Source organism: Mercurialis annua, linkage group LG1-X (assembly GCF_937616625.2).
Source record: "Mercurialis annua linkage group LG1-X, ddMerAnnu1.2, whole genome shotgun sequence".
Classification (NCBI taxonomy): Eukaryota; Viridiplantae; Streptophyta; class Magnoliopsida; order Malpighiales; family Euphorbiaceae; genus Mercurialis; species Mercurialis annua.
The window spans coordinates 7,765,304-7,793,112 of NC_065570.1; the positions used below are offsets into that span (position 1 = coordinate 7,765,304).

Consider the following 27,809-nt stretch of genomic DNA (forward strand, 5'->3'; position numbering starts at 1 on the left):
ACTATGAGCTTTGCTTTTCTCCTTCCATATTAAGCTACATTAAGACAAGATCATATGATGTATTCAAATGTTACTCATTAGGAGAGATTTTTGTAATATTACTATTCAAATGTGTAAATAAGTAATAAATGATATTATAAGATTGTCATCATTTTAATGACGTGTCATTATGTGATAGATTTAGTCTACGGATGACGTGGTGGACTGAGTCTACCTAAAAATCTCTTCTAATTAAGATAGTCAAAATGAGGCAATTGCTTCGTCAACTTCCTGTGCTAGTTGAATATTCTCAATGGTTCAATGAATCATCACTAATAATATGTATGTGGCTCCTATTGAGTTGACCACGGTCCAGGGAAGTCTTTCTCCTAGTTCCGGTAAGAAGAAACTGCCAATACTTGTAGGCCAACCATGACTTGGGCAAAAGATGAAACTTCAGCTGAAAAAGATAAGTCTTTTCCTTTATGCTAGGAATAATATGCGGTCAAGAATGGGTGGATTCTAACATGTACGGATGTACAAAAACCGAACCAAATCGAACCGACATACCCCAACGACCAAGTTCTCAATCAAGAAAAACAGAGTCAAGTCGGATTTTCTTGGTGGTCCAAGCTTCATTCAAGCATATATATAAATGCTGTACGATGAGTTGTTCAGGTCTAATTATAAGAACATTTAGTAATATGTACCATGTTGGCATTTTGCTTTTGTTGTACAAACATCATTCACTGTCTATTGCTCATAAATTGCAGCTGTAATAACAAAAGCATGTATACATTTTTTATGTCCACAAGTACTATGATCTGCAGTGTTTATGACTCATGCAAAACAACTGAACTCTTCCTAGTTAAGATTAGAATTAGTTTGCGTTTATTAAATTAGCACTATTAGCTCTTTCAATTTGTTTTAGGTGACTTCCAAGTTCACAAATTGCTGGCTCAGGGATTAATGGCTTGCCACATACATAATACCTGCCTTACTGTAGAACCACACAACCTTACCACATTAGTAAAAAAATTCCAAACCCGGGTTTACCAAAAATACAGTAACTTTGTAAAAACAAAAAAACTAAATCTGCGGCTTAGAAAAATATGGAAATCAGCAGAATTTACCTTGGTGAAGATCCAAATACTAATTCACCAGTTACAAACCAGAAGCGGCTGCTGCAATAGTTTTTCCAAAAGCATAACAACACGGGAGAGGGCAGCTCGCTTAAAATGCTGAACAAGGGTGCTAATGCATCACCGATGAACTTTGTAGTATTAAATGGCGGGCAACGAATATATCCTCCATGCTGACCTTGTCAAAAAGAATAGGCTCTCAATCAGAATTCATCACAATCTATGCCTTTGCAGCTGCCCAAGATGCCCTGTAATATTTCTCTTGTTGGTAGGATCGAGTCCGGAGGAGGACCAAAGAGACTCCGTCATATACTCTCAAATCAGAAGTGGCCCGAGCAAGTATTTTTTGGAGAGGCATGACAAGTTTCAGTTTCGGAGATCCTTTTACTTCCGTGGTTCTCAACACTCATATCTGTGAAGATGCCGGTCCCATCAAACAAGTCTTCCAGTTGGTTCTCTTCTCTTGAAAAAGCTCTGTGATTGGGCCATTCAAAGAACAATCACTTGGTTAGTATGCCACTCACTCCTACTGCAGATTAGACACTTCAGATTAAAAAATCTAACAATTCTAACCTTTAAGCTTCCCAGTCCAAAACATTCTCTGTTTCACAAAAATTCCCAGCACTGATAATTTTTCTAGCATTAGAAAGCAATTGATGTAGCACTGCAGAGGGTGGATGATGCACTATACATAGTACACACAGGCTGTTGCTGGAACTTTCAGGACTCTGGCTGAACCTTTTGCACATGCAATCCTCAGTTGCTTGTTCTTCGTGGTTCTCAACTCAAAAGGGGCATGCTATGGTGGACAAATAAAAAATAACCAAAAAACTGGAGATGATACTCTCTACCTGGACAATGAAAGATAGAAATTTCTACACACAGCCATAATTTTGTGGAGGTCCAATATCCTAATCTTTAATGGAGACAAAACCAAGATGCAAATACCCATTAAGTTCCCGTAAAACTAAGTATATATCCAGAACCTTGTAACAATAAATCTTAAAGCAATTAAAAATGTAAGATCAGCAAAGAAACCATTTCCAGAAGTAAATCGACAGACAAACCATAAAAAATGAGTTTTAATTTCTTAAATAATATATATTGTACACATAGTTCGGTAGACTATAACAGACAAGCTGGTTATAGTTCTATAGACTATAATAATCATGCAGATCCCTAATCAAACCTTTCCCAGTCCTCAGTAATTCTAGTTGACGGTGAGACTGGTGGTGGATTCAAGCTTCCTACACCGGAGTCAAATGTCTCCCACTCAGTTGTCACAGACACAGTATTGCCGTTATTGCCAACAGGCTTTGAATTACTTGATTTTAGGTTGTCCAGCAGGTCATGAAAGTTTTGGACACGACGTACCTGACCAGGGAGCATTAAGTTGTGGCATTAGCATTCAGTGACGATCAAAAGTAAATTTTCAGGCTTCATATGGAAGCTCATAATCTTCCAGCTAAAAAGTATTCAGAGAAAGTACATATATATCCATCCGGGGTCTAGAAAATGCAGAAAATACCTATCTTTCAACCATGGGCAGGAAACATGCAAATACATAGAGGTCGGGAAGTTTCAAGATTTTTAGAAGCAAAGTTGGAATACATAAGACGGTATAAAATAATATGGGAGGCAGACCCAAAGAAGTAAAAACCAAGCAGCACATTTATAAGCAGCCCTACAAAAACTGATGCATTAATAGTCAACAAATCTTAAGCTCTAAAAACCATACCGAAATCATACAACATAGCATAAGAACAGTAACAGTGAAGTAAAAGAGTCTGAAATTTCCAAACCACGAAGATTAAAGATAACAGCATGCATCTCGGTATGCAATCAAAAAGAAATCAAATAAAGTTTCCTCCAAGGTATGTTCATCTTATTTCAGTTCAGGCTTCCAGGCTTCTAACTACACAAGGAAAAGAGATAAGTATGATTGCTAGCAATACTTGTAAGCCCCCTAAGAGCAAAATAAAGCTCGTGTGAGTGGCATAAAGACTACAGTTATCTATTGAATGGTTACAGTGGACTTATCAACACCATCTGAAATAGAAGAAGATCTTTGAAATTTTTTCAGCCATAGAATGGCTCCTTAAAGAGCTAGATAGAAGTAGAAAATTTTTCGGCCAAGAACGGCTCCAGATAGCATTTCAGCAAACAAGATCTTTGAAATACTAATTATGGATTAAAGACTAGCAAACACTCCAAATCAATTGAAGATATCAACATATTTGTTCCCAGCGTGCCTGCAGATTTGCTTCTACCTACTTTTAATTCTTCTTAGATGGATCCATTTCCCACATGATGGCACAGCCACCATATATATGACAAATTGACAATACATTTTTCTAACTGAAAACATTGATATTGAGTACAACACAAGTCATACTTGCAAGTTCTGTTACATTTTGAGATGAACTAAAAATTATCTCGGGACAAACATGATGCAGCAACATTTTTCAACTTTCAAGTGGAAGCATTGACATCCAGTGCAGCACAAGCCACAATTGCATGTATTAAGATGGATATCTTATGAATAACATGATGAACATAATAGACAAAAAAATACAAGCTCCGTAGTATACTGACCTCAGCTTTACGCTGCATCTTTGCTTCCCCTTCAGCCTCAATAGTGTCCAACTTCAGCAATTGCCTCATCAATAATTCAGCTGAGGCAGCAAATTCTTCATTAGCAACTTTGGTCCCGCTATTCACAGCCACTTCTAACACAGACACCTGAAAAAACAAAAAAATACCAATAAGCACTCCATAGAATAGGTTCTTTCTCATGATTAGTTAAAAACCGCAGCACACAAAGACTCACCCTTTCGGCGAGCTTATCAACCTCTTCTCTAATTGCAGCAATAGATTGAAACGCTTTCAACATCTCCTCGCTTTGCTTTTCATCAGCCTTCGAAGTCTCCCCGCTGCCCTTTGCATCCGCCTTTGAACTCTCCCCACTTCCCTTTGCATCCGCCTTTGAACTCTCCCCACTATCCTTTGCATCATCTTTTGAAGTCTCACCTTTTTCCGCACTCGCTCGGTTTTCCAAAACTAGAATTTTTGACTTATCCTTCACACCTGCCTCATTCAAATACTCCCAATCCTCCTTCTCTTTTCCCCTAAATAAAACCTTTTGCTGATCAGGGTCCAAACCCACTTCTTGTGCAATCACCTCTTTCACATAACCTGGCATTCAATGCAATTAAAACTCAATAAAAACTACACAAATATAATTAAACTGCATAATCAAAACAATAAAGTATCAGTCTTTTAGCATTATCTAAACCATCCATCAAAAACCCACATCAAAAAAGTATATGGTTAAAACAAAACAAAAAAAATCTAAAACCCTCAAAAACCTCTAATTTAAAAACTGATAATTTGAAAGAAACTAACTTTTAAAAAAAAAAAGTAAATTCAGGTTCAGAGTCGTAAAATAAATAAAAAAGGAAAATAATTTACCGAAAGTTGAATGAGAGGGAACATAAATTTGGTGGTTGGATTGACCGTGGGAGACGTGGATGTTGATGAATGGTCCGTCATTACCAGTGCCGCCATGGTTATTAACATGAACTTGATCATTGTCTGAACTTGAATTCTTCATCTGATGTCTGAATTTAGAGGTGTTGAAGAGAATGATTGAATGAATGGTATAGTAGTAAAATAATTAAATTTAGTTGAGGTACAGCTTTCCTTTTGTTGCTTAAAGTTTTCTTTTCTGAGAGAAAAAGAATAAATATTGCTTGACGTTTTTCGTTGCGCCTGGCTGACAAGAAACGACCATGTGTTCACAAATTTGTAAGGCTGGGCAGGCCTAGCCCAATACTTAATATAGGCTAAAAAAAACTAAAAAGGTCTAATCTTCCATAAAAATTCTACAAAATTTCAAACTTTTCAATTTTATTCAATTTGTCGTAAAACGTATGATTTCGTTTTCAATAATGTCCAATGTAATTTTGCTCATGTAGAGCTGATGTGAAATGCCATACATCAGCATCACATAAGCAAAATTGTGTAGCTGGACATAATTAAAACAAAATCATGCGTTTCAGGATAAATTGGATAAAATTAAAATGGCTTAACGCCTTAAAAAATCCCGACCTTTCATCCCCTTATCAATTCTACTATGACGTTGAAAATTTGTCGATTTTACCCCATTTTGTATTTTTTTCATTTCAATTGTACCCTTAAGCATAAAATTGACCTTTATTTATTTGATAAAAGTTCAAAAAAATACTTCAAAAATGGTCAATTTAATATAAAAAGTTAATCTAACGCAAAAAGGTTAAATTTAGAGAATTTTTGCCAAATAAAAAAAAGATAAATTTTATGCTTTAAGGTACAATTGAAATGAAAAAATACAAAATAGGGTAAAATTGACTGATTTGCAACGTGAAGGTAGGAATGAAAAAGTGATGAAAAGTAAGGGTTTTTTAAGACATTATGCCAATTAAAATTTTGTACTTTTATAAAACTTTTATTAAAAATTTGTCCATTTTAAATTATTTTAGCCAAAAAAAAAATATATTTAGGTTTCAAAAGATCTGCAATGCCTTCAACTAGCGGTATAAACAGGTTGGCAATGCTCGCGAGTTATTCTATACTCACTAAAAATATTTGAGGCTTATTGAAAAGATCAAAGTCAAGCTCGATTTTAAATTATTCAAGTTTAATCTCGAATTGAATTGGAGTATCAAATAAAAATACTTGTGGATTCTACGACCATAGTCTAAACGAGTCTCTTGCACATATAAAATATATAATTAAACTGTTTTATTATATTAACATCTACCACTGAATTTACACGTATACTATGTTAATTAGATGAATTTCATATTTTAAATTATTCGAATAGCTGGAATCAGGGGTGTAAATGATTGCTCGGCTTGATAAAAGCTCGGTTCATATTCGCCCGTTAATTTAAATGAGTCGAACATGAATATAGTGGTGTTCGGCTCGTATAGTTCACGAACAGTTTGATTAGTTGTTCATGAACATGCTAGCGAACAAGCTCGAATAAAAGTTCGTTAACAAGTTCGTGAACGAACTCGTATAAGAGTTCGTGAACAATCTCGTTTTAAAACTCGATTAGGAGTTTGCGAACTAACTCATAAATTAATTTATATAAATATCTTTTATAATTTTAAAATTACATGGTTTAACAAAACTATATAGTGTTAATATGAGAAACTTATAAACTAATATCTTCGAACAATTAGTTGTTTTATTTGTCTTTAAAATTTAATGTTGCTTATATTTTTGTTATGGGATGATTTTTTTGTTGGATTTATCGGTTGTACATTAGTAAGTGTTTGGAAAAAATCATTATTGGGTATATTTTATATAATTTATTTAGCTCATTTTTATGTTCGTTTAACCGCTAAACGAGTCGAGCTCGTGTTTGTTTCTTTAGCCGCTAAATAAACAGCTTGCGAACGAGCTTGTTTAGTACTTTATCGAGCTTGTTCGCGAGATTGTTCGTGAGCGACTTCACTTAGTATTTATCGAACTCATTCGTGAGCTTGTTTGTGAACTCGTTCGCGAGCTCGTTCGTTTAGTGGCTAAACGAACGAACACGAACTGAACATGAACACTATAAAATTTAAACGAACCAAACACGAGCACCTCGTTCAAAAGCTCGAACGAATATGAACCAAATATGAACACCTTGTTCGCTAAACGAGCCGAATATAAACACTGTAAAATTTCGGCTCGGATCATTTACACCCCTTGCTGAAAATTACATTTGATCTCAAACTTGAGTTTGTAGAATACATTCGAACTTGAGCTCTACTTGATTTATTTACCCCTCTATTTTTAACTAGATATACACATTTGGTATTTTGATTTTGTAAATGAATGGACGAAATTGGTTCATCTTTTAAAATAAAAGGAAATTAAATTGAATTAAAAAAAATAAAATTTATTTGATTCTTATTTTTTGATAAAAGCATAAAATAAATTCTAAAAACAATATTGTAATTAAAAATTAAATTTAGAGCCCTAACCAGCTAAAATTTATCTTTTTTATTTATTTTTTTGGCTGCCATCAACAGTTAAAATATTAATGCTCTTTACGCCATAGTCAATCTCAATTTTAGTATGTATTTTGAATTAGTAGTATTGTTTTATTATCATTTTTTAATTATAATAAACATCAATTTCTCAAAAAAAAAAGTCATAATAAACATCAAATGATCTCTTTTTTATATATAATTGGGGAAGAGGGAGTGCTTGTGGGAGCAATTGAACCCACGACCTTGACAGTTTGTTGTTCCAGAGCTTATACCATTTGAGCTACAGCTCGTTGCGAATGTCAATGTTAAAAACTAGTATATCAAAACGGTTCAACAACAAAAATAGTGATATTTGCTCATGTATAAATTTAACTTTTTTTAACAATTATTTATTTTTATTTTGTTTTTCTTACCAAAGGTTTATTTTCTTTATAAAAGTTTGTTTACCTTTTTTCATGAAAATTTATTTTATATTCATTTATTTTATTTTTCTTCATGATTTTTTTTTTAAAAAAAATGTTTCACTCCAGCTAAAACAGTTGTATAATTTGACTTCCAAATTTTTAGGCAATCTACAAACAATAATGCTCTCCTTCTATATCAGGTTAACAAAATTACATTTTAATTTTTCAACTGTTTTGATGTTGGCTAAAGAGAAATTCTTAGGTATACCGGGTCTATTACGTCACCCGTAGACTAAGCCACTCTTAATACAACATCTCATTAAAATGATGGTAATATCATAATAATTGTGCAATAAATGCATTCAAATCTTAATAATGATATTACGATATTACCATCATTTTAATGAGGTGTTGTATTATGAGTGATTTAGTATACGGGTGACATGGTAGACTCGCTCTACCTAAGAATTTCTCGTTGCCTAAATCATAATTTTTCTATTCAAGAAAAAAATAGTCAAATTATTAAAAGAATTAAGTCCACCTATATTTGGAAAGCCTTAAACATAGAAAACACCATAAAACAAGTTTTGGAAAAATACATTTGCAAAACCATTTACTAGAATTTTACTAATCTTAGATGTACAATTGGAAATTGGTTTAAATTTTCTTTAAAAAAAGGATAAGCTGTTATGGTTTAAGAGCAAACATTGTTGTTTGTTTCGATTGTCCTAGGATCTGAGACCAAAAAAGAAATACAACATACTCGAATAAGCTGACAACATGCTCTAGTCTCATGCTTTAGTCCCTACAACTAACCTTAAGTTCACCCCGAGGTACCCAACTTAATTTCAGTAATTTCCATCAATTAGTCCGCAAAAATAATAAAACATAGAACGATGGACACAACACTTAAAACACTTGCACATATTGGATGCAGGTGCAGCTGACATATTAACCGGCGTTGAAGATGGTAACAGAGACTGAACCAGATATAATATCTCTCAAGTACTCTGCGATCTAACGCCAGGGCGACAAACTTTCATGGAACTTCATGTCCATTGCAAACTTCCAAACTTCAGACTCCTGTGAAAAAGAAAACACATGAAATAACTCTTCAGACGGTTTTCTAATTTTTTTTCAAGGAATCGAAAAGCACATCCCGAAGTAGATGTACTCTAAACAAAGTTCCAGAAACAAATCTATCTATAAAAGAACACGAAAATGGGTACACCTAAAAGTAAAGAATGCCTTAGATTGCTTCTATCGATACAAGGAATTCCAAAACTTGTTCTATTTTTGTTACCTTAAAACAAACATTTTCTCAATGCCGCTTACTATGCTTCCTGTTTCTTTCATCTGTATCACCTCTGCTTTGTTTCCTGCTTCTTTCATCCCGGTCACTGTTACTTTGCTTCCTGCTTCTTTCATCCCTATCATTGTTACTTTGCTTCCTGCTCCTTTCATCCCTATCACTTCTGCTTTGCTTCCTGCTCCTTTCATCCCTATCACTTCTGCTTTGCTTCCTGCTCCTTTCATCCCTATCACTTCTCCGACTTCGCTTCCTACGTCTTTCATCTTCACTAGACTCTGTTTCTGATTCAGAGCTACCAGACTCTGAGTCGGACGAACTAGAACTTTCAGATCCATCGTCTGATTCTGATTCAGATTCTGAAACAGGTTTTTGTTGTTGCATGATAAGCCGTGGCATATTCTTCAAATACTCCCTCAAATTTTCGGTGATGCCTCCAAGCCCAATGGATGTGAAGAAGTTGATGGAAAAGCGTGTGTTCTTGGGGTTATCTCTCGGGAAAATTGCTTCAAAAGAGTCTTGCATATTGGGGTCTGTAAGGCGCTCATTCAAAGTACGAATACCAAGATGCTCTGACAACTCCTGCACCAGAATAAAATTGGAACTTAATGAGTATTGATAGAACAGCAAGACACGGTCATGTACACACAGAGCCAATTTCGTTAGGCTTTTAGTTGTCATATGCAAGTTCTGAACATAAACTAAACGCCAATGATGTATGTCCAACAAATATGATGTGTGTTTGTTTGACTTTTGAGTCTCGATAAGTTCGAGGAATTGAAAAATTTAACTTGTATACTGCAACCTCGCTGTTAGCATCTTTTGTTATGTCCTTAAAGCGCAGGATGCATGCATGCATGGCATTTTATCTCATCATTTGTATCAAACAAGAATTACCATCAGGAACCCTCTTAAGGGATTTTTTTCATGGGTTTCTTCCGCTAATTTAGAGGTAACTAATTTGTTAAAACTGAACCACTAAAAAGAAAAATGTTGTTGAAGTTACCCAATATAAGCATAATAACAATGTCAAGGTTTTAAGGTAGCCACTTAGGTGGTACAACTTCTTCCTCCAATATAAGTATTTAAGCCTAAAATGTTTTCTAGGTTACCATTCGAATCGTCATTTTCCAAATTTTCCATCTCTCTATCTAAACAAATTGCTGCTCTCTTTGGCTGAATCTCATATTCTCTTTCTTATAGCCTCACGTGCATTTATGTCACACTTTCTACATCCCAGAAGAAGTTTCAAACATCCTATTTATAAAAGTTGAGTAAATACTTATTTCTGTCAAACTAATTGTTTAAGATTACCATCCTGATGTAACCTCATAAGCGACTTGGTTAGAGATGCAGCTTGGTGACTTTAACGGTTTAACCCAAGCTATTTTAGAAATACAATACGATATAACCTAAGGAAAAAAAACAAGAATGAACCACTTCAGTTACCTGGAAAAGAATCTTGATAAAAATACGAGAAGATGACGTCGTGTCCTCTTCTGTTAAGCGGATATAGGCTAACACATGCCAAGGTAGAGCATCTGTACCAACTAAATGGGCAAAAAACTTTGCCACATTACGCAACTTATTGGTTTCCAGTCGATGAATCATGGAATATTGTTGAACAAAGCACTTGTCAAAATTTTCCTGGTAGACTTTGTTGATCATGCAAAATCTCTGCCCTAGAAGACCATAATACCGCAGGTAAGTTCTCTCCTGACTGCAACATTCCAAAAGCATGACACATAGTTCCATCTGCATAAGTAAATTAAACAAAAAAGTAAGTGCCAAAGTTACACTAAATAAAAGTCCACTAAGATACTATTGCAAAACTAAATGATATACACAAAATGCCATTAACTTGTGCTCCTTCAAAGTTGCAACTTTAACTAAAAAGAATACTTTGGGAAGGACTTTTAAACCTGAAAATCCTCACTAAGAGAAAGCATACCGAGCTCAAAAAATGTTACACATCCATAATTTCCATTATTTGAATGCGCTTATCATTTATTTAATGCGCCCCAGGGCTCAGCATCTTTGAAAAAATTCAACATGAAACATGATGCTAGCAGGCTATATACACTTAGAAGGACATAAACAGAGGGATTGCATCAAGTTAAATTTCTCAAACTACTTTTAAATCTTGCGGAGGAAAAGGAACAGAACCTAGTGAAAGAAAGTAGTTCTCTCTCAACGCTATAAGATGGATGTCAAAACTATAACGATTTCCCTTAACTACATAAAAAATTGTGTGTAAACAAGCTATTATTTATACGTTTACCTTCAATACTTTCCTATTGCCTAATGTAAATGCTTGGCACAAACCTCAATACCCTTTAAACAATTATCTCTCTAACCCAAACGGACAGAAAAAATTAAGAAAAAGGAAAGAATATTAATAAAAACCAAAGACACAGATGAATCATTCTAATTTTTGTTTAGGTAGCAAATTTTAATGACTATTTCCCACAAATTATTTATCTAATACACCCTCAAACAACAGATATACCTTTATAACTTGCTACATAGCAAAAGACAAGATTTGCTACAGTACAATGAAATTTTGTTGCTCTAAAGTTGTTTCAATCAAATGACTATGGCTCATGATTAAGCTACTATATTGTCTACCAAATATGTATATTATATATTATATATGTGTTAAGCAGAGTACAATCGTAGTAGGTTAACAAGATTGTGACCAATGGCTTATCCTATGAACTTTATTAATTTCCAAAAAACTTGATTTATTCATTTACCTATTTTTTGAACTGATTTATTGATTTACTTTGGAATCTGAACAAAATTCAAAAATATTACTAAAAAAAAATTAAACTAGCTATAACTACTAATTTGTTTTTTGTATCTCACATTGTTTACTCAAATAACTACTAAAGTTCTGTGTTCCATCAATATTCTAATAAAGTTTTTCTTAATTCTTAGGAATAGAAGATAGATTATGTAATTTAATGTAAAATTCCATGTGAGGCAAGGATACTCAAATAGTTGATATGCATAGTATATGTGAAATCAGTCTATCTATTGCTTACCTCCTGTCCTGGCTCAAGTTTAATTTTCAATAACTTGTGCCCCGCCTCCTCAAAATCTACACTGGACATGATGGTAAGATAAATTGTTCTACGTAAATTGATTAGGTTAGTTTCAGTCTCATCCCTTATTTGCATGGCCTCTTCATCTTCTTCATCTTCATCTTCTTCGTCTTCATCATCATCCTCATCACCTGAAGCTGCATCAGAGCCTTCTTCATCCTCAGACTCATCTCCAAGGATACTTTTCTTTAATTCTTCATATCGCTTCTCATTCTCAAGGTAATTAGGATCCGGTTTGAAAATATCTGGGCAAGAAGAAAAAATATCCTTTAATTATATACAGGAAGGTACTTAATCCAGCCACTAAAAGTGAGTCAACATTATGAAGCATACCAAGGGTAATTTCAGGATCTATGTCCTCTTGGAGTGATATTTCATGTGTCAGCTGGTCCTCCTGCTCCACAAGGTCCAGTTCTGGGCGAACAGCAGGGTATCCCTGCAGATACATACATCCAAGAAAGCTGTTAACGGGAATGCACATCATTTATAATATAATATACTACATTAATTGAACAGAAGAAAAGGAACTCACCTGAAATTTGGCTTTTCTGACAGCAAAAAGGCCCTCAATCAAAAACTGCACACGCTTGTCAATCTCTCCTTCATGGAGGATGCCACGAAATCTCTCAAAACCTCCTACAAAATCCAGAAGCCACAATCAGCATACTAACATATCAGCCTCAAAATAAAAAAAGCATATAAAATACATATCTATGGAGCAACCTTCTAAAATAGAACTACAGTTTTGAAATTCATTGAACATGAAAATAAAACTTTTCAAGGTACCAATTAGACAAGTATGCATTGATGCCATGAAGCAGGATTACATGGCTTTATTTCTCTACTTATAGCCAAATCAACAGTATCTGTTCTAAAAACATTGATTGGCACCCTTAATTTACAGAACAGAACCTGGCAATAAAAGAAAGATTGTCAAAACTAGTTACTAAAATCAGTTCCCCCCACTTCATTGATGAATGAAGACAACCCACTATACTATATAAACAGGATATTTTGAATAACCTCAGCAAACAAACCTATTAAAAGAACAGAGGAAAATATGAACAGTTACAAGACCTAAATGCAACGAAAAATTCTACAGTTGCACAACTTAAAAAAAAAAAGTAGAACAGTAGAACAAAGACTGCTGACGAAGCATATAGAATCAAGTAGTGCTCTCACCATCCAAGCCTTTTGGTGAGACATCCTGCAGTAAGGATCCACACTCTGTAACAAAGCCAACTGCGACCTCAACACTGTCATCGGTGGGATTCTCCAGCAAAACAGCAAGTAGCTCCAAAGCAATGATCTCATGGGCCACTAGCTGGTTCACTAAATGTGCTATAAATTTAACAGCAGCCAGCAATTGGGGCTGCAAAATACAACAAACATAGAAATTTATTCACAACATAAGCAATGGAAAGTAAACAAATTTTCCATAAACACAAAACAAAGCAGATACACACACCTTATCGTTACGTTTATATGCTCTCTTGAGCTGCAAAACTATCCTTCTCAATAAAAGCTCTCCAACCTCAGGAAATTTCGTGTTCATAACAGCAACCAAAGCAGCAAACACATCAGTAAACGTTGGAGACGCCATTTGAGACTTCATACAAGAACGGCAAAATAAACCCCTTCCACGGATCAAATTCTCCGAAAATAGCTCAGGAATAATGTTCTTAATGTTAGTTGCATTAACCTTATTCACAAGCCCATTAATACTTTTCCGAAGAGCGTCCCACGTCAATCTTTGATACTCAATACTGCTTTTATCCTCAACTTCTTTGAGCATTCTCGCCAACTTAAAAGGCGGTATATAAACACCTCCGCTTTTCCCTAAATTCGCCACTTCTTTATTCACATTCCCTCCTCCTTGTAGAGCTGGTTTTGCCTCTTCAACTTGCTTCCTACCATTCTCAACTTTCTTCTCCGGCATTCGCCTTTCATAATCGCCTTCATCCTCATCTCCATCTCTACGCCTTCTGTGCCGGTTATCATCATTCCTATCCCTTTCTCGTTCTGATTTCCTCTCATCTCTGTACCTATCTCGTCTATCATAAACTTCTCGCCTTCCATGTCCGTTATCGTCCCGTCGTGTTCGCTCTTTTTCTCCTTCCCTTTCTCTCCCATCTCTGTCTCTTCTCTCTCTATAATCATCGTCATCGGAGCTCCGCCGCTTATAATCTCTATCTCTAAGCTCACTGTTCCTCTCTCGCCTGCCATCGCCGGTGCCTAGTTTTTTCTCTACCGGCTCTCTTTCTCCATCAGATCTTTCTTTTGATTCATGCCGTTCTATCTCTCTATCTCTGTCACTATAGTCGGTGCTTCTGCGCTCCCTGCCTTTGTCGTGACGGCGGTGCCGATTACTCCTGTCGTCGTCACTTGAATCGCTTGAACTTCTGGCCATTAAACTTGTATCTATGAATCTAACTGTTACCGGTAAACAGAAATCGGTTAAGATTTAAGATTCACAATGGAAGATCTGAAAACCCTACCGTCACCGGAGAGGCCAAATTGAAGCTATCCGGCGTCAGAACTCAAAATTACAAGGAGAAAGTGCTGCTACGGAAGCAAAACCCTAAGTAGTATTAATTCAAATTTTCAGCTCGAGATATCGATGAATGACGTCGCCATTAGTATGTAGTATGTACACAGTCGTGGTTTAATTTATTTTTAAAATAAATTAAGCATATAAATTATCAATTTAATTCAGGCCTAATAATCCCGACCTTTTATTTCCTTTTTAATCCTACCCTTATCGTTGCAAACTAGTCAATTTTATCATATTTTAAATTTTTTCATTTTAATTATACGATAAAGCATAAAATTGACTTTTTTATTTGATAAAAATTCTCTAAATTAACTCTTTTACATTAGATTAACTTTTTATATTAAATTGACCATTTTTAAAGAAATTTTTTGAACGTTTGTCAAATAAAAAAAAAGTTAATTTTATACTTCGGATATAATTGAAATAAAGCTTAATTATTTAAAATACCCTCACCTTTAATCTTTTTTTTTGTTCATACCTTAATTTAGAAAAAATGTCACATATACCCTTAACGTTGTTTTTATGTTTCACCTCTACTCTCGAGGTATTAAATTGACCTCTTTTCATTTGAAAAAGAGTTTAATTTAATTCTTTAGTTTTAGCATGTATTCTAATTGCACGTCAATGTTATTAATTATACAAAAACACCTTCTTCATTGGAAAAAAATCAATTAATAATAGAAATTTAATTTATATTAATTATCAGTAATTTTTTAAAAATTAAAAACCGTAAAAAGATTTATATAAAACAAATAAAATATTCGGACTAGTTAATTCCGCCTGCTCCTTCCTCCCATGGAGAAAAGAGCACGCTCCTCCTTACTCCATGGAAGGAAGTGAGTTCCTCCATGGGAGGAGGATATCAAAAACCGGAAAAAAAAATAAAAAAAATAATAATAATAGCTGTTTTTTAAAATCGGAGTACGGTTATAAGTTGGAATTGATAAAAAATATTTTTTTTGTTTTATTTTATTTAAATTAAAAAATTAATTAGTTTTAAGATTTATTTGAACGTTTTTAAAGATGAAGTATTTCTTTGTACTTTTTTAATAGAAAAAAGTATGAAATAATCCTTACATTTAGTTGTTTTCAATAAATAATCCTTTTTTTTGAAATTTGGGATAGAAGTGAAACATAAAAACAACGTTAAGGGTATATGTGACATTTTTCTTAGGTCAGGGTATAAACGAACAAAAAGATTAAAGGTGAGGATTTTTTAAGTAGTTAAGCCTTGAAATAAAAAAATATAAAATGGGATAAAATTATTTTCAACGTCGGGATAGGATTGAAAGGGGATGATCGGGATTTTTTAAGGCATTAAACCTTTAATTTATTATCTATAGTTTAATATTGTTATCTTTGTTATCAAAGATAAACTTCATTAAATGAAGGATTATGACAAATCTATGATCTAGTAATAAAACTTGAGTCTCAATGGTTTACAGAAACCCATAGAAAAAGGTATATATTTACATTGATAATTTTTTATTTTCTCAAATTTAAAGAGAAAATATAGCTTTTTAATTTATTATTTTAAATGATAAAAATATTTTCTATTTGTTTTTTTTTATAATTTTCTTTTTGTTATCATGTGTCTTTTATATTTACTATTATTTTTTTTATAATATAATTTAAAAAAAATCCTAAAATTTAAGGGTTATATATTTTTGTGATAATTTTCTGAAATACATGTTTTGATAACTTATTTACACCTTTAACTGTCAAGTTTTGATTTTTTTTATTTATAAAAAATATCTTTTTTTTTAATTTCAAAAATATCTTTTTTCGATTTTCAATTTCGGTTTTCCATTTTTTCGGTTTGGTTGACCGAACTGATTGAACCGAACCGACAATTTTTTTTATATAGTGTAAGATTAGTGTATATATAGTGTTAATTTTTATTTTTTATAGATTTTTTTTCTGATTTTTATTTTATTTTTTATAGTGTAACAATAATGTATATATAGTGTTTTTATGGTGTTTATATAGTGTAAAATTAGTGTATAAGTAGTGTATATATAATATATACGTAGTGTATATATAGTGTATAAGTAGTGTATTTATGGCATTTTGTAGTGTTTTTTGTGGCTTACACCATGAAACACTGCAAATACACCATAAACACTGCAAATACACCATTAACACTGCAAATACATTATAAACATTGTAAATGCACCATAAATATACTAAAAATGGCAGAAATACACTATAAATACACCAAAAATACACTAAAACGTAAATATATTATAAAATTACTACAAATGCGCCATAAATCAATTTTTTTCTTTATAAAATCAGTAGCAATAAACAAATCTATGAATAAAAGAAAGACAGAATAAATAATTATATGAATAATAGAACAATTTTATAACTAAAAAATTATAAATCTACAATAATTTATTTACAAAATATTTCAATCATTATAAAAAATTTAAAAAATTACACAAATCTAAAAACGAGTCGAGAAATCCATAATGCGAACGGAAGAGGAGAACGGACTAGCGCGAACGGAAAAACGACCGAAAACAACGAGAAATCTACTAGAAGTAGACGAACGGAAACGCGACCGGAAAGACGAATGGAAAAAACAAAAAGAAAAATAATCGGAGGAGATAAACTGAAAATCAAATGAAAAAGAAGAAGAAAAGAAGAGAAAGAGAGAAGAACTGAAAGAAAAAAGATGGGTATGTAAAAATTTAACCTAAAATAAGATAAATCTTCTTTATATAGTGAATATTTTTGGTAAATAAGTTAATTTATTAGGTAACGTGGGATAAGAATAAAAGATGGAGTAAAATAGTGTAAATACTTTATCCAAAACAGATATTTGAAAAATAATTCCAACATTTTTTGTTATACAAATAAACATAATGAGATCAAACAACTTTCTTTCTTTTTTTTAAATTTCTTATGCCAAATTTTATTAATTTTCATAAATAACTAACATATAAGAAGATGTTCAAAAATAGACCTAATTATATATAAAAAAAACTCCATTTTAATTTTTTTTCTCGTTTTATAGCCTTATTATGTAATAAAAAAGTCATTTGTACCTTTTTTAATTTTTTAGATTTCGTCCCTACACAACATAAGGATATAATTGACAATTTAACAAATATGAATTATTAAAAATAATTAAATGGAGAATTATACCATATTTTTTTCTATTTTAAAAAATACAAACAAGTTCTTCGACTTAAAAAATGTTCAAATATATTCTAATAATTAATTGATTTTTTAATTTTATAAAAAAATAAAAAAAAATTCTTCCCGAAATCAACCGAGGAACCGTTGCCGCTCCTTCTCATCGGAGGAAGAGTGGCGGCTGCTCCTTCTCCACGTTCATTCCTTCCTGCTCCTCCACATTCACTCCTTCTCCGGTGAAAAGGGGCAGCGGCGGTTCCAAAAAAATTAATAAAAATTAAATGATGTTTATTATTATTCTTAATTGTTTTTGAAGAAAATTGTATTTTTATATTATTAATAATATTAATATCTAATTACTATATAGATTAAAAATAAATGATTATTTTAAACTTTTTCAAATGAAAAGAATATAATTTAATATTTTTGGATAAGGATGAAAACTAAAAATCCCAAATTAGATACATATGGCTTTTTAAAAAAGTTAGGATATAAAAAAAAAAATTAAAGATGATTTTTTTTAAGTAATTAAGCCTTAAAAAATAAGATAATCTCCAAAGTAAAAGTTGAAATTTTTTTATAAAAAAACCTACTTTAATAATATAAATTGTAAAACAAATTTATATATTATATTGTTAAGAAATTAACTAATTCAAAGACTCAATTGAACAACATATAAGTTCGAACTCTACATCAAAAATTGGTGATTACCTTCCATCAAAAATTGCGTTTACTGGTGAAAACTTATAATTGGATTGAATTGGTGATTTGTAACGTGAAGGTGGAATTTTTTTTCCAGAGAATTAGCCATTTATTTAAGGCCAAATGCCGTAAAAAGATCAAATCGACCTTTCAATTTTGTCGATTTTGACCAAAAACAAATTATTTGGTTTCAATTGTGGCCAACTCTCAATTTGATTTCAATTTACCTATGTGACGCCTATGTGGCATGTCAAATATTAAAAAGTCATTTTTGGCCAAAATTGACAAAATTGAAAGATCAGGACTTTTGTGAAACCAAATAATCAATTTTTGGCCAAAATCGATAAAATTAAAAGATTAGGACTTTTGTGAAACTTTTATTAAAGGTTTGGCTTTTTTACAACATTTTGCCTTTATTTAATCCTTTGATCCAAATTATTTGGGAAAATAAACCTTTGTGCCCAGTATTTGTTTTACAACTAATAATCAAAAATTAGAAAGTTCCAAAATGCAAACATCCCATCTGTTAGCACAACTTCCATCACAAAATTAATAAAACATATAATCACAAACCACATTTACAGATTTTAATTTACAATAAAAAGAGCTAAATCATACATTTTGGCCATTCTTGGTTATCAAAACTTGGCCATGAGGACCGCTTCCCCCAGAACATGCCCTTGAATTGCCTCCAACACCCTCTCTTTTGTCACCTGCATCTCATCAAATATCATAACCACCAAACTGCCAACAATCGAAATACACTCGCGAAAAACAATTATCATAATTTTGGATTAAATTTGATCCGATTAAACGCAACTAATGAGCCATGGCTCAAATGATATTTGAGTTGGACAGCATTCTATTAAGTTCCTAATTAATTCGTGGGAGTGGAGCCTAAAATGCCCTCTTCAAATGTTAAAAATTATCAGTATCAAACCTGTTTTTACATAAATTATAACTTCAATGATATTTTTTAATTAGAATCCTATAATCTAAAAAAAAAAAAAAAACCTTAACCTAATTTATAAACTACCTTAAATAATAAATATCACACCCAAACGGAACTCAAATCTTCATTTACAGCTAAGCATGCATATATATACTTACAGTGCGTCCGAGGTCAATTTGATCATCCAACGCAAAAAGCTTGAACTCAAACCTGTGGCCATGACTCGGAAGCATAGGTCCACGCCACCCCGGAACCTTCAAATCATTATTACCTTCCATAATCCCCGCATATTCACCGCCGACCTGCTCTTCTTTGCCTGAAAACCCTTCAGGAATCCTGTTAACAGTAGTCGGTATGTGAACCACAACCCAGACGGTCCACGGAACAATAGGACCGTCCGGGTCAGGTGCGTCAATGTCCTGAACCACCAACGCCAAGCTCTTCGTCCCTTCCGGCACGTTGTACCATTCCAACGGTGGAGATATATTCTTGCGTGCGCCTTGTCCTTCGTCTGTGTACTTTCTTGGTAATTTTCCTTCGTGATCTATTGCCGGTGAGACCAATCTGAATTCATCAGCCATTTTTGTGTGTAGAAGATTTTATAAATTGATTGAAATTTGATTAAACGTATACAATCTTTGCTCGAAAATTACCCAGAGACTATAAACCTTTATATGGACTCGTAATAGGCGTGTGTTGACGCGTGGACGAAGATGGACACGTGTTACGGCACGTGGAATATTGATAAGGTTCCAGAAAGCCAGCAGAAAGGAGAAAGCACCTTTGTTTTTAATGAGAAGCACCATCTTGAGTGTTCTTCGATTATCTTTCCCTAAAAAAAATTAATTTTATAATTTAAATATTTTATTCTAATAAATTTTACTTATTTTGATATTTTTAGTATTTTTTATATAAATAATCAAGATTAGGATTTATTTTTCAAAAGTATGGTCTATACTGAGATATTACAAAACTACTATAGGCGGATTTTTTTTAAACTGTTATTATAAATATCATATAAAATTTATAATAACTATAAATCCTTATTATTCTCTTCTCTTCCTAAATTATAGCAGCCACCACCACAAAAAAAACACATTTTTTTTTATATTTAATACACCGCTTTCTGTTCTACCGCCACTGCTCCATCTTTACCATGGTTGCGTTTCGCCTCCGTCTGTTGCCTCCATGTTGAAGTTATTATCTTCGTTCGTTATTATCGTCACCATTATCATCTTCATTTCGTTATAGTTATTGTAATTTAATTACCATCTTCATTTTGTTATAGTTATTGTAATTTAAAAAAATATTAAAAGTTATTTTAAAAAAAATATGTATTTTTATAATTTCTTTTTAAAAACACGTATTTTTATAATTTTTTTCTTTTTATTTAATTTTCCCAAATAACTTTGATAATGGGCTGGGTATACTGACTAAAAGATTGGACCTATTCTTATCCTTCACTTCGGAGATTGTTGATTGGAATTGCTCCAGGATACATTAGGCTATTTCACACACACAATTAGCAAGTCAAGGTCCAACTGAAGATGATCATATGAATGAATTAAAGTTACCTATCGACAATAAATTGAATAAAATTATAAAAATAAAAACAAATCTTTTTAAGTTTTGATTCCATAAAAAAATATAAAACATGCATATTTTTTCAAAATATTACAGTCAATTTAGATAGTTTTCAATTTTTTCCATTACTTATTAAACAAAATATAAGTAGGACTTAAGTATAAGTATGTCCTCTCAATTTGTAACTAATGAGCAATTAACACATAAATTAATTTTACACATAAATCAGTATACAAACTTGGATTATGCACAATTAGCCCCGTTTTGACAATATGCCTCTCAATTTATAAGCTAATTATCCTTTAATTGAGAATTTCCTCCTAATTTGTAAACTAATTTGTCAAAATGGAGCTGATTGTCATATAATTATCAAATTCGTATATTAATTTGTCCACAAATTAATTTATGCATTAATTGTCCATTGCTTTGAGATGGAAAATAGCTATTTAAATCACTTAAATAGCATGTCAAGTAAAGCAGAACGACTTTTAAATTAGAGTAGAGTCCAATTCTATTATAAATTTTTAAAAATCTATATATTTATATAATTGAGAGTGCAACTTCACCTCATCTTTCTACTAGGAATGCAATATCATCTACAATTTGCTACTAGGAATGCAATATCACCTACAATTTGGTCTTGTTGCATTAAGTTATTTTAATTTGTCTAAACATAACTTAATTTTAAGTAGCACTCACTATTTTCCTTTTCAAAATAAAAAATTTAACCAAATATAATAACATTATATGTACAAATGAATTTAAGTAGTACTATTTCTTTTTATTATAACGAGACAAATTTTGAATATTAAATTTTCAAGTTTGAACGAGTGTTTATAAATCGGACTCGAACGGTTTTTTCAATCACGAACCTAAGAACAATTTGATTCGATTTTTCTTAAAAATTTAAAATAGAGTTCAATCAATTTGAATTAAAAAACAATGTGAACTGTAAAATTGACGAATTATCTAAAAATTAATTATAGTCTTTTTATTTATCGGTAATTAAACTAGTTAAATCATACCACATCGATTTGGCCACCTCATTCATATTTTAAAGCACTGATTTCAAAAATACATTCTACCGTACTAATACTATTCCAACCAGGAGTGGTTAGATTTGATCAAACAGTTGCATTTTTTTGTTATTTGTTCCCAAAACAAGTAGATCAAATAACTCTTTGGTTCAATTTTATCATTTGGACTTTCTAGTTTAACACCCGACAATTGTTTTCACCATTAGACATAAACATAAGAAAAGCAGAAACTCACGAATCTTTAATAACGTTTCTATTACTCAAAAACTGCAACACCACCAGTTATCGTGTATTCACCACAAAGAAATAAAAAGAAAAAGACTACAATATTCATATATATAGCCCAAAGGCTAGGGTTCTGCATTAGATAGAATTAAAATTTTATTTGGTCTAATTTTCAATAAATTTAGTTTAGTTTATGATTAATGTTTTTTAAAAAGATTGCTTTAATTTGGTTTTCGGTTTCCAATTTGTAAATTAACACCGAATTAATAAAATTTATATATTGTTATTTTTTAGTTAAGCTATTTTTATGAAAAATATATATTTGAATTTTATACTAACTCACTTTTTTGAATTGTATTTTTCACTTTTATTTGTCAATATTAAGTCTATTTTTTTAATTCTATAGACATTTCCAGCAAGAAAATAAAGTGAGTGTACTTCACGAGTTGTTAGTGCAATTGAAAGTGACTTTTTTACTTTTTTTACATTAATTTTTAAGAGAATTGGATCCTTGCACTGTTATTTTTATTAAAAGTAATTAAGTCCATTATTGGGTTTTTTGTCCGATTTACACCGTTAATATTTTGATGATGGAAGGATACGATATTAAAAGTGTAAAGCTTATCTATATATAAATTATAATGGATGGATCCAATTAAAAAAAAATAGTGATGTAAGAATCCAAATATGCGTTTTATCTATTTTTACAATTTTATATTGGGTTTGCTCTTAAATTTGTAAGTAATAAGACACCTAACTATATATTTTTTTTATTTTTCTAATAATTAATTTTGATGATATTAGATTATTCAGTTAATCGAATAACCGACTCAATCAGACATATTATTCAGTTCAATACGATTGTAGTTCAATAAATTTCAGTTAATTCGATTGAGTTGGGTTGGATAAGTGAAAGTACCATGCGTTTGGACAGTAACTTGACTTAACACAAAAAACTTTGCAGGAAACTAATGTTATGTACCACAAATTACAAGAAAGAAAGAACATAAAACCTTACATAAGTACCCTACTTTCGTGGGTCTGAACATGAAATGTTAACGTGAAATGGGCAACGTAAAAGGTTACCTACTCCTGTCGCAGACTTGTTATAGTTTTATCTTCTTTTGATATGGTTTTGTTAAGCAGTCAACTCAGCCTAAACTCCTTTTAATTTATTTTTAGTTAAATATAGAAGTAATCATTTCATTCTTCAGTGACATATATACATCAACTGATCTGCAAGTTTTGTGGTTTTTTGTTTTTGACTGATGTGGGGCTTTGACATAAGATGGAAAAAAATTGAGGTAATTTTAGTTGTACAAGTAAGAATAATAGTAGTAATAATTATGGTATTAGTTAGGGTTTCTTTTAATATTTTTTAACTTGTTTTTCTCCTACTCTACCCACTCATTTACGTAAATTCCGGAGCCACATGTGCATTTGCCTCATTCTGTATCCTTAGTTCACAAAAATTATTTTCCGTTCAAATCCATTACCATACTCAGTGACAGACGGCTATACACATTTATACATGAACCAAATCGAGGAGCGAGAACTAGGGGGCGGCATGTCTAGGACCGGCACTCGTATTAAGGCTGTCGCGGCCTGCCGGGGCTGCCCCCCCTCCTTCACATGTGTGTTGTTGCAAGTTTAGAATGAAAGTTTTAGGGTTTAGTAGAAGAAAGAAAAATAAAAAAGCTTGTTTTTGAAGACTCACAACATGTGTATATGAATTTGAATGTTAGCCTATATTCTCCATATTTTTGTTAAAATATACAAATTGATACTTTAGTTATTATTAAAACAATATTCAAAACCTTCAAAAATAAATTATTTTATGTAATAAAATTCAAAATTCAAAATTTATGTTATTTATGTGTTTTTATAATAAAAAAATAATTGTAGTCTAACACAATAAAAAAAACACCAAATAATTTATTATTTGATTTAGTTTTTCTTTTCTTTTTTAGACAAAAAACCATTAAACGGTTGTTCTGCTATGTAAATTAGGACTGTGCGTTCGGTTAGTTCGGTCGGTTCGGTCACCGAACCGAACAAACCGAACACCGAAGTTTGGTAAAAATCTCAAACCGAACCGGACCGAATTTTAATTTTGGCTTACACCAAACCGAATCGAAAAGTTCGGGTTGGTTCGGTTCGGTTCGGTGAAAACCGAAATTTTTTACTTTCTCCATTTTTTAATTTTTTTTATCATAAAATAAATTCTAATATTAAATAATAAGTGTCTAATAAATATATTATATAGTTATTAGAATAATTATATGTTGTATGAAGTTTATTGACTTATATATCAAATATAATTAAAATATTAAACCAAAAAAATATAAATTTACATATATTTATATATTTTTTTATTTTTTATTTAATTGTTCGGTTTTTCGGTTTTTTCGGTTTTTAAAATGCTCAAACCGAACCAAAAACCGAACACCAAACTTTTACCTAATTACAAACCGAACCAAACTATAGTCACTAAAAAACCGAACCGTAATTGTAATTTCGGTTCGGTTCGGTGAAACGGTTCGGTTTGGTTCGGTTTTGCACAGCCCTAATGTAAATGCCTTCCCATGAATTAAGTTTTCGGTTTTACTGCATGCATTCATACTAGGTATCAAAATTAGTGTGGGGGTCGGAATCTTAAATAAAAGGGAGAAGTACTTGTGCGAACCAAGTTCGCCATGTAGAATTATGAATATCCATTATAATTGTATGACACGTGACAATAATAAATATAATAACCAATCATTAAATATTACATTAATTAATAATTCGATAACCGTTTAAAATATATTTAACCTTTATTAGATCAAATCTAAGAAGTAGCATTGCTAATTGCTGGCTTCAAAATTAAACCCTAAAAAAGAGCGCTGATAAGACGGAGCTTAACCTTTAGTTATTATAGTTTTGCCCTACTAAATGAAGGGAACATGAACAGTTTGTGGTTGAGCAAATAGTGTGTAATCTAAGGAAGAAAAAGTCTCCGTTGGTACGCCAAAAAGGCCCGGCACACATTTTAGTTGCTTAGATTTATCCTCTTCCATTTGAGAGCCAGGACCCCCACCCCTACCTAATCCTCTACTTTATCATCATCTTCAACTTTTTATCGAATCCTTCTGCAAATCTACACTTCTCCATTCAAGCTGAGAGTATCTGTGCTATACAAGATTTGCTTTAACAATTATCACCTGAAAAATCTGCTATTTTGGCCTAGCTATCAACTTATTATTGTTAGAGTATCATTTTGAAAATGTAATGTTTTTGATCTAGATCTGCTATAGAAGATGAACATGGAAACTTTGGATTATTATGTGAAGTTGGATCAAATCATTCAAGAATATTATCACCTCACAATGCAACACCATTGCTGATTCACTTCGTGATAAAAAGCTACTGCAACAACTGACCAATAATGTAGGGATATCCTTATCCTTTAGTAACGGGGTTAAACATATTAAATTATAAAAAGCTATAAAATGGTTATAGAATGATATCTTTTTCTCCGCATTATAAAAAATTACAATATAGTTACCGAACTATAATTTTTTTATAAAATGGTTATCGTCTTCCTGTACGAATGTACATCTTTGTCTCGTCCACATCGGCAAGACGGTTTTGTAAAAAAGATTAAGGCCATTGCTGCGCAAAATAAAGCAAGAGCATGAGAATACGCGCGACCTTTGTCAGCAGCTAAAGGACACGTAGAAGAATACCAACCAAACTCAACTCAACTCAACTCAACCTATTCATTCTTCTCTCTCGCTACAGTTAACTCCTATACACGAGGGGTACCTTAAAATTGTAAGTCATCATACGATTCATGGTAGAACTGAAGCATCAACAATCAAGTTGAGCGAACAAGGCACTAAAAATAAGGAAACATACCTTTGCGTGGCCTAGCCCCCCTGCTCTCTGAATTATAGTATAGACACCCGTATCCTGCGCCAAAACACATTATAATTACCTGAGTTGACTCGTCTCACCACCCATCAAATCCACATCTTTTTCATCTTCTATATAAACCACAATCATCCCTACCAAAAGTCTCCATTCAGTATCTTCTAGACTCTCTTTCAAATTAGCATTATGAACTATTTTTCCACTACAAACCCTACTTCTTATGGCTCTTCTTCTTCTACTTCTTCTGCATTTCATAATAATAATAATAATAATACTTCCAAAGAGAAGAAGAAGCAGAGAGGAACCAACAATGGAGGAGTTAAGCTGTCGACCGACCCGCAAAGCGTGGCGGCTAGAGAAAGAAGACATCGTATTAGCGACCGTTTCAAGATCTTGCAGAGCTTGGTTCCGGGTGGGAGTAAGATGGACACTGTATCTATGTTAGAGGAAGCTATCAACTACGTTAAGTTCTTGAAAACTCAGATTGTTTTTCATCAGACTTTGATGAATTTTGTGGATGATCATGACCCTTATAATCCTTATAGCTATGGTGATTCTCTTCTTCATCCTCAGCAGCAGCCTAGTTCAGAATTTGATGCCAACTTTGTGTCTGAAATGCCTGATTATTTCTTTCAAGGAGATGAAAATGGGATGGGTTTTGATCCATTTGGTAACTAGACATGGCAAACTAACTTGTTGTCTCTTTTGTCTGGATAATTAGGGTTGTTGTGTTTAGTATTTGGTAATTTTAAGGTTAGGAATTGTATTTGTAATGGGTTTAAGAGTTAATGTTAAAAAAAAAAAACTAGTAACATTTCTCTATGAATTCAATATTATGTAAAGAAAGCTAAATTAGTTGTTATGAGCATGTACTGCATACTTTTTAACTATTTTTCTGCATGTTTTTTATATTATTTATTATCTTTTTACTATATAATTAATAATTTAGAATATGTAATACTATAAAAATATGAAAATTTTGATGTTTCTACTTAATTTGTCCAAGCACTTGAAATTCACACCAATTCGTAGTGAAAATTAAGGTATGATTGGACAGCAATTTTACACTAAAAATGGCATTAAAAGCTATTTTTGTTGTTAGGTTGCAGATGGCAATCAGAATTATACCAACCAGTTTTTACTAAAGAAAGAACTGTAGCTAATTAATGATTAAGTCCAGGGGAGATTAATTAAGGTTTGCAGTGTCTTTTAATTTCTTTTTTAAGCAGTACTTTTTTTTAGCTTAAAAAGAAGTGATACTCTGATATGAAGCATGATCATAGCTATATTTTACTTTATTTTAGCTACAGTCTTCTATGATAATTCCCAGCGGTTATTAACTCGATTTTTTTTCTCCAGTAAGCAAACCACTCTTATCAGTTATTATAAGAAAGAAAAAAGAAAAGAAAAACATAAAGTTTCACTTGATAGTTTTGATGTGGCCGGAGTGATTTTGTTTGTTCGATCTGTAAACCAGAATAGGTTATAATGACTTGATATTTGGTCCGAATACACTTCAATGTTTAAATCAGTTTTCGGTATACAAATTATGGTCATTTTGTATGAAAAAAATGAATTAAGTTTATATCTGAATAATTATATAGACACTGTAGTGTTGTAGTTAGATTCAATCACTCGGAATGAGTGCTTTATTCGAACTCTACAACCTTAACCCAACATTTATGAGATTTGATATGATACGTCTGGTACGCTTTGTCCATACTTGTTT

General features: G+C 32.1%; 4 protein-coding genes across 4 annotated transcripts; 1 reads left to right on the forward strand and 3 right to left on the reverse strand.

The window, feature by feature from the left end:
• Positions 1–2,190: 2,190 nt before the first annotated feature.
• On the reverse strand, positions 2,191–4,820 carry LOC126665224 (BAG family molecular chaperone regulator 4-like). The gene is made up of 4 exons (XM_050357951.2): positions 4,593–4,820; positions 3,952–4,316; positions 3,717–3,863; positions 2,191–2,495 (listed from the first exon to the last, which is right to left on the reverse strand). The coding sequence occupies exons 1-4, from the start codon at positions 4,732–4,734 to the stop codon at positions 2,301–2,303; spliced, it is 849 nt and encodes a 282-aa protein (XP_050213908.1). The 5' UTR covers positions 4,735–4,820; the 3' UTR covers positions 2,191–2,300.
• Positions 4,821–8,203: 3,383 nt separating this feature from the next.
• On the reverse strand, positions 8,204–14,612 carry LOC126665219 (uncharacterized). The gene is made up of 8 exons (XM_050357945.1): positions 13,436–14,612; positions 13,150–13,339; positions 12,500–12,603; positions 12,301–12,403; positions 11,908–12,212; positions 10,310–10,615; positions 8,855–9,442; positions 8,204–8,634 (listed from the first exon to the last, which is right to left on the reverse strand). Exons 1-7 carry the CDS (start codon positions 14,375–14,377, stop codon positions 8,873–8,875), a joined length of 2,520 nt encoding a protein of 839 aa, XP_050213902.1. The 5' UTR covers positions 14,378–14,612; the 3' UTR covers positions 8,204–8,634; positions 8,855–8,872.
• A 4,281-nt stretch (positions 14,613–18,893) lies between these two features.
• Positions 18,894–19,968, reverse strand: LOC126664906 (uncharacterized). The gene is made up of 2 exons (XM_050357524.2): positions 19,478–19,968; positions 18,894–19,080 (listed from the first exon to the last, which is right to left on the reverse strand). Exons 1-2 carry the CDS (start codon positions 19,898–19,900, stop codon positions 19,006–19,008), a joined length of 498 nt encoding a protein of 165 aa, XP_050213481.1. The 5' UTR covers positions 19,901–19,968; the 3' UTR covers positions 18,894–19,005.
• Positions 19,969–25,764: 5,796 nt separating this feature from the next.
• LOC126677171 (transcription factor bHLH140) lies at positions 25,765–26,942 on the forward strand. Its single transcript, XM_050371663.2, has one exon. The coding sequence runs from the start codon at positions 26,267–26,269 to the stop codon at positions 26,756–26,758; it is 492 nt and encodes a 163-aa protein (XP_050227620.1). The 5' UTR covers positions 25,765–26,266; the 3' UTR covers positions 26,759–26,942.
• The last annotated feature ends 867 nt before the right edge of the window (positions 26,943–27,809 follow it).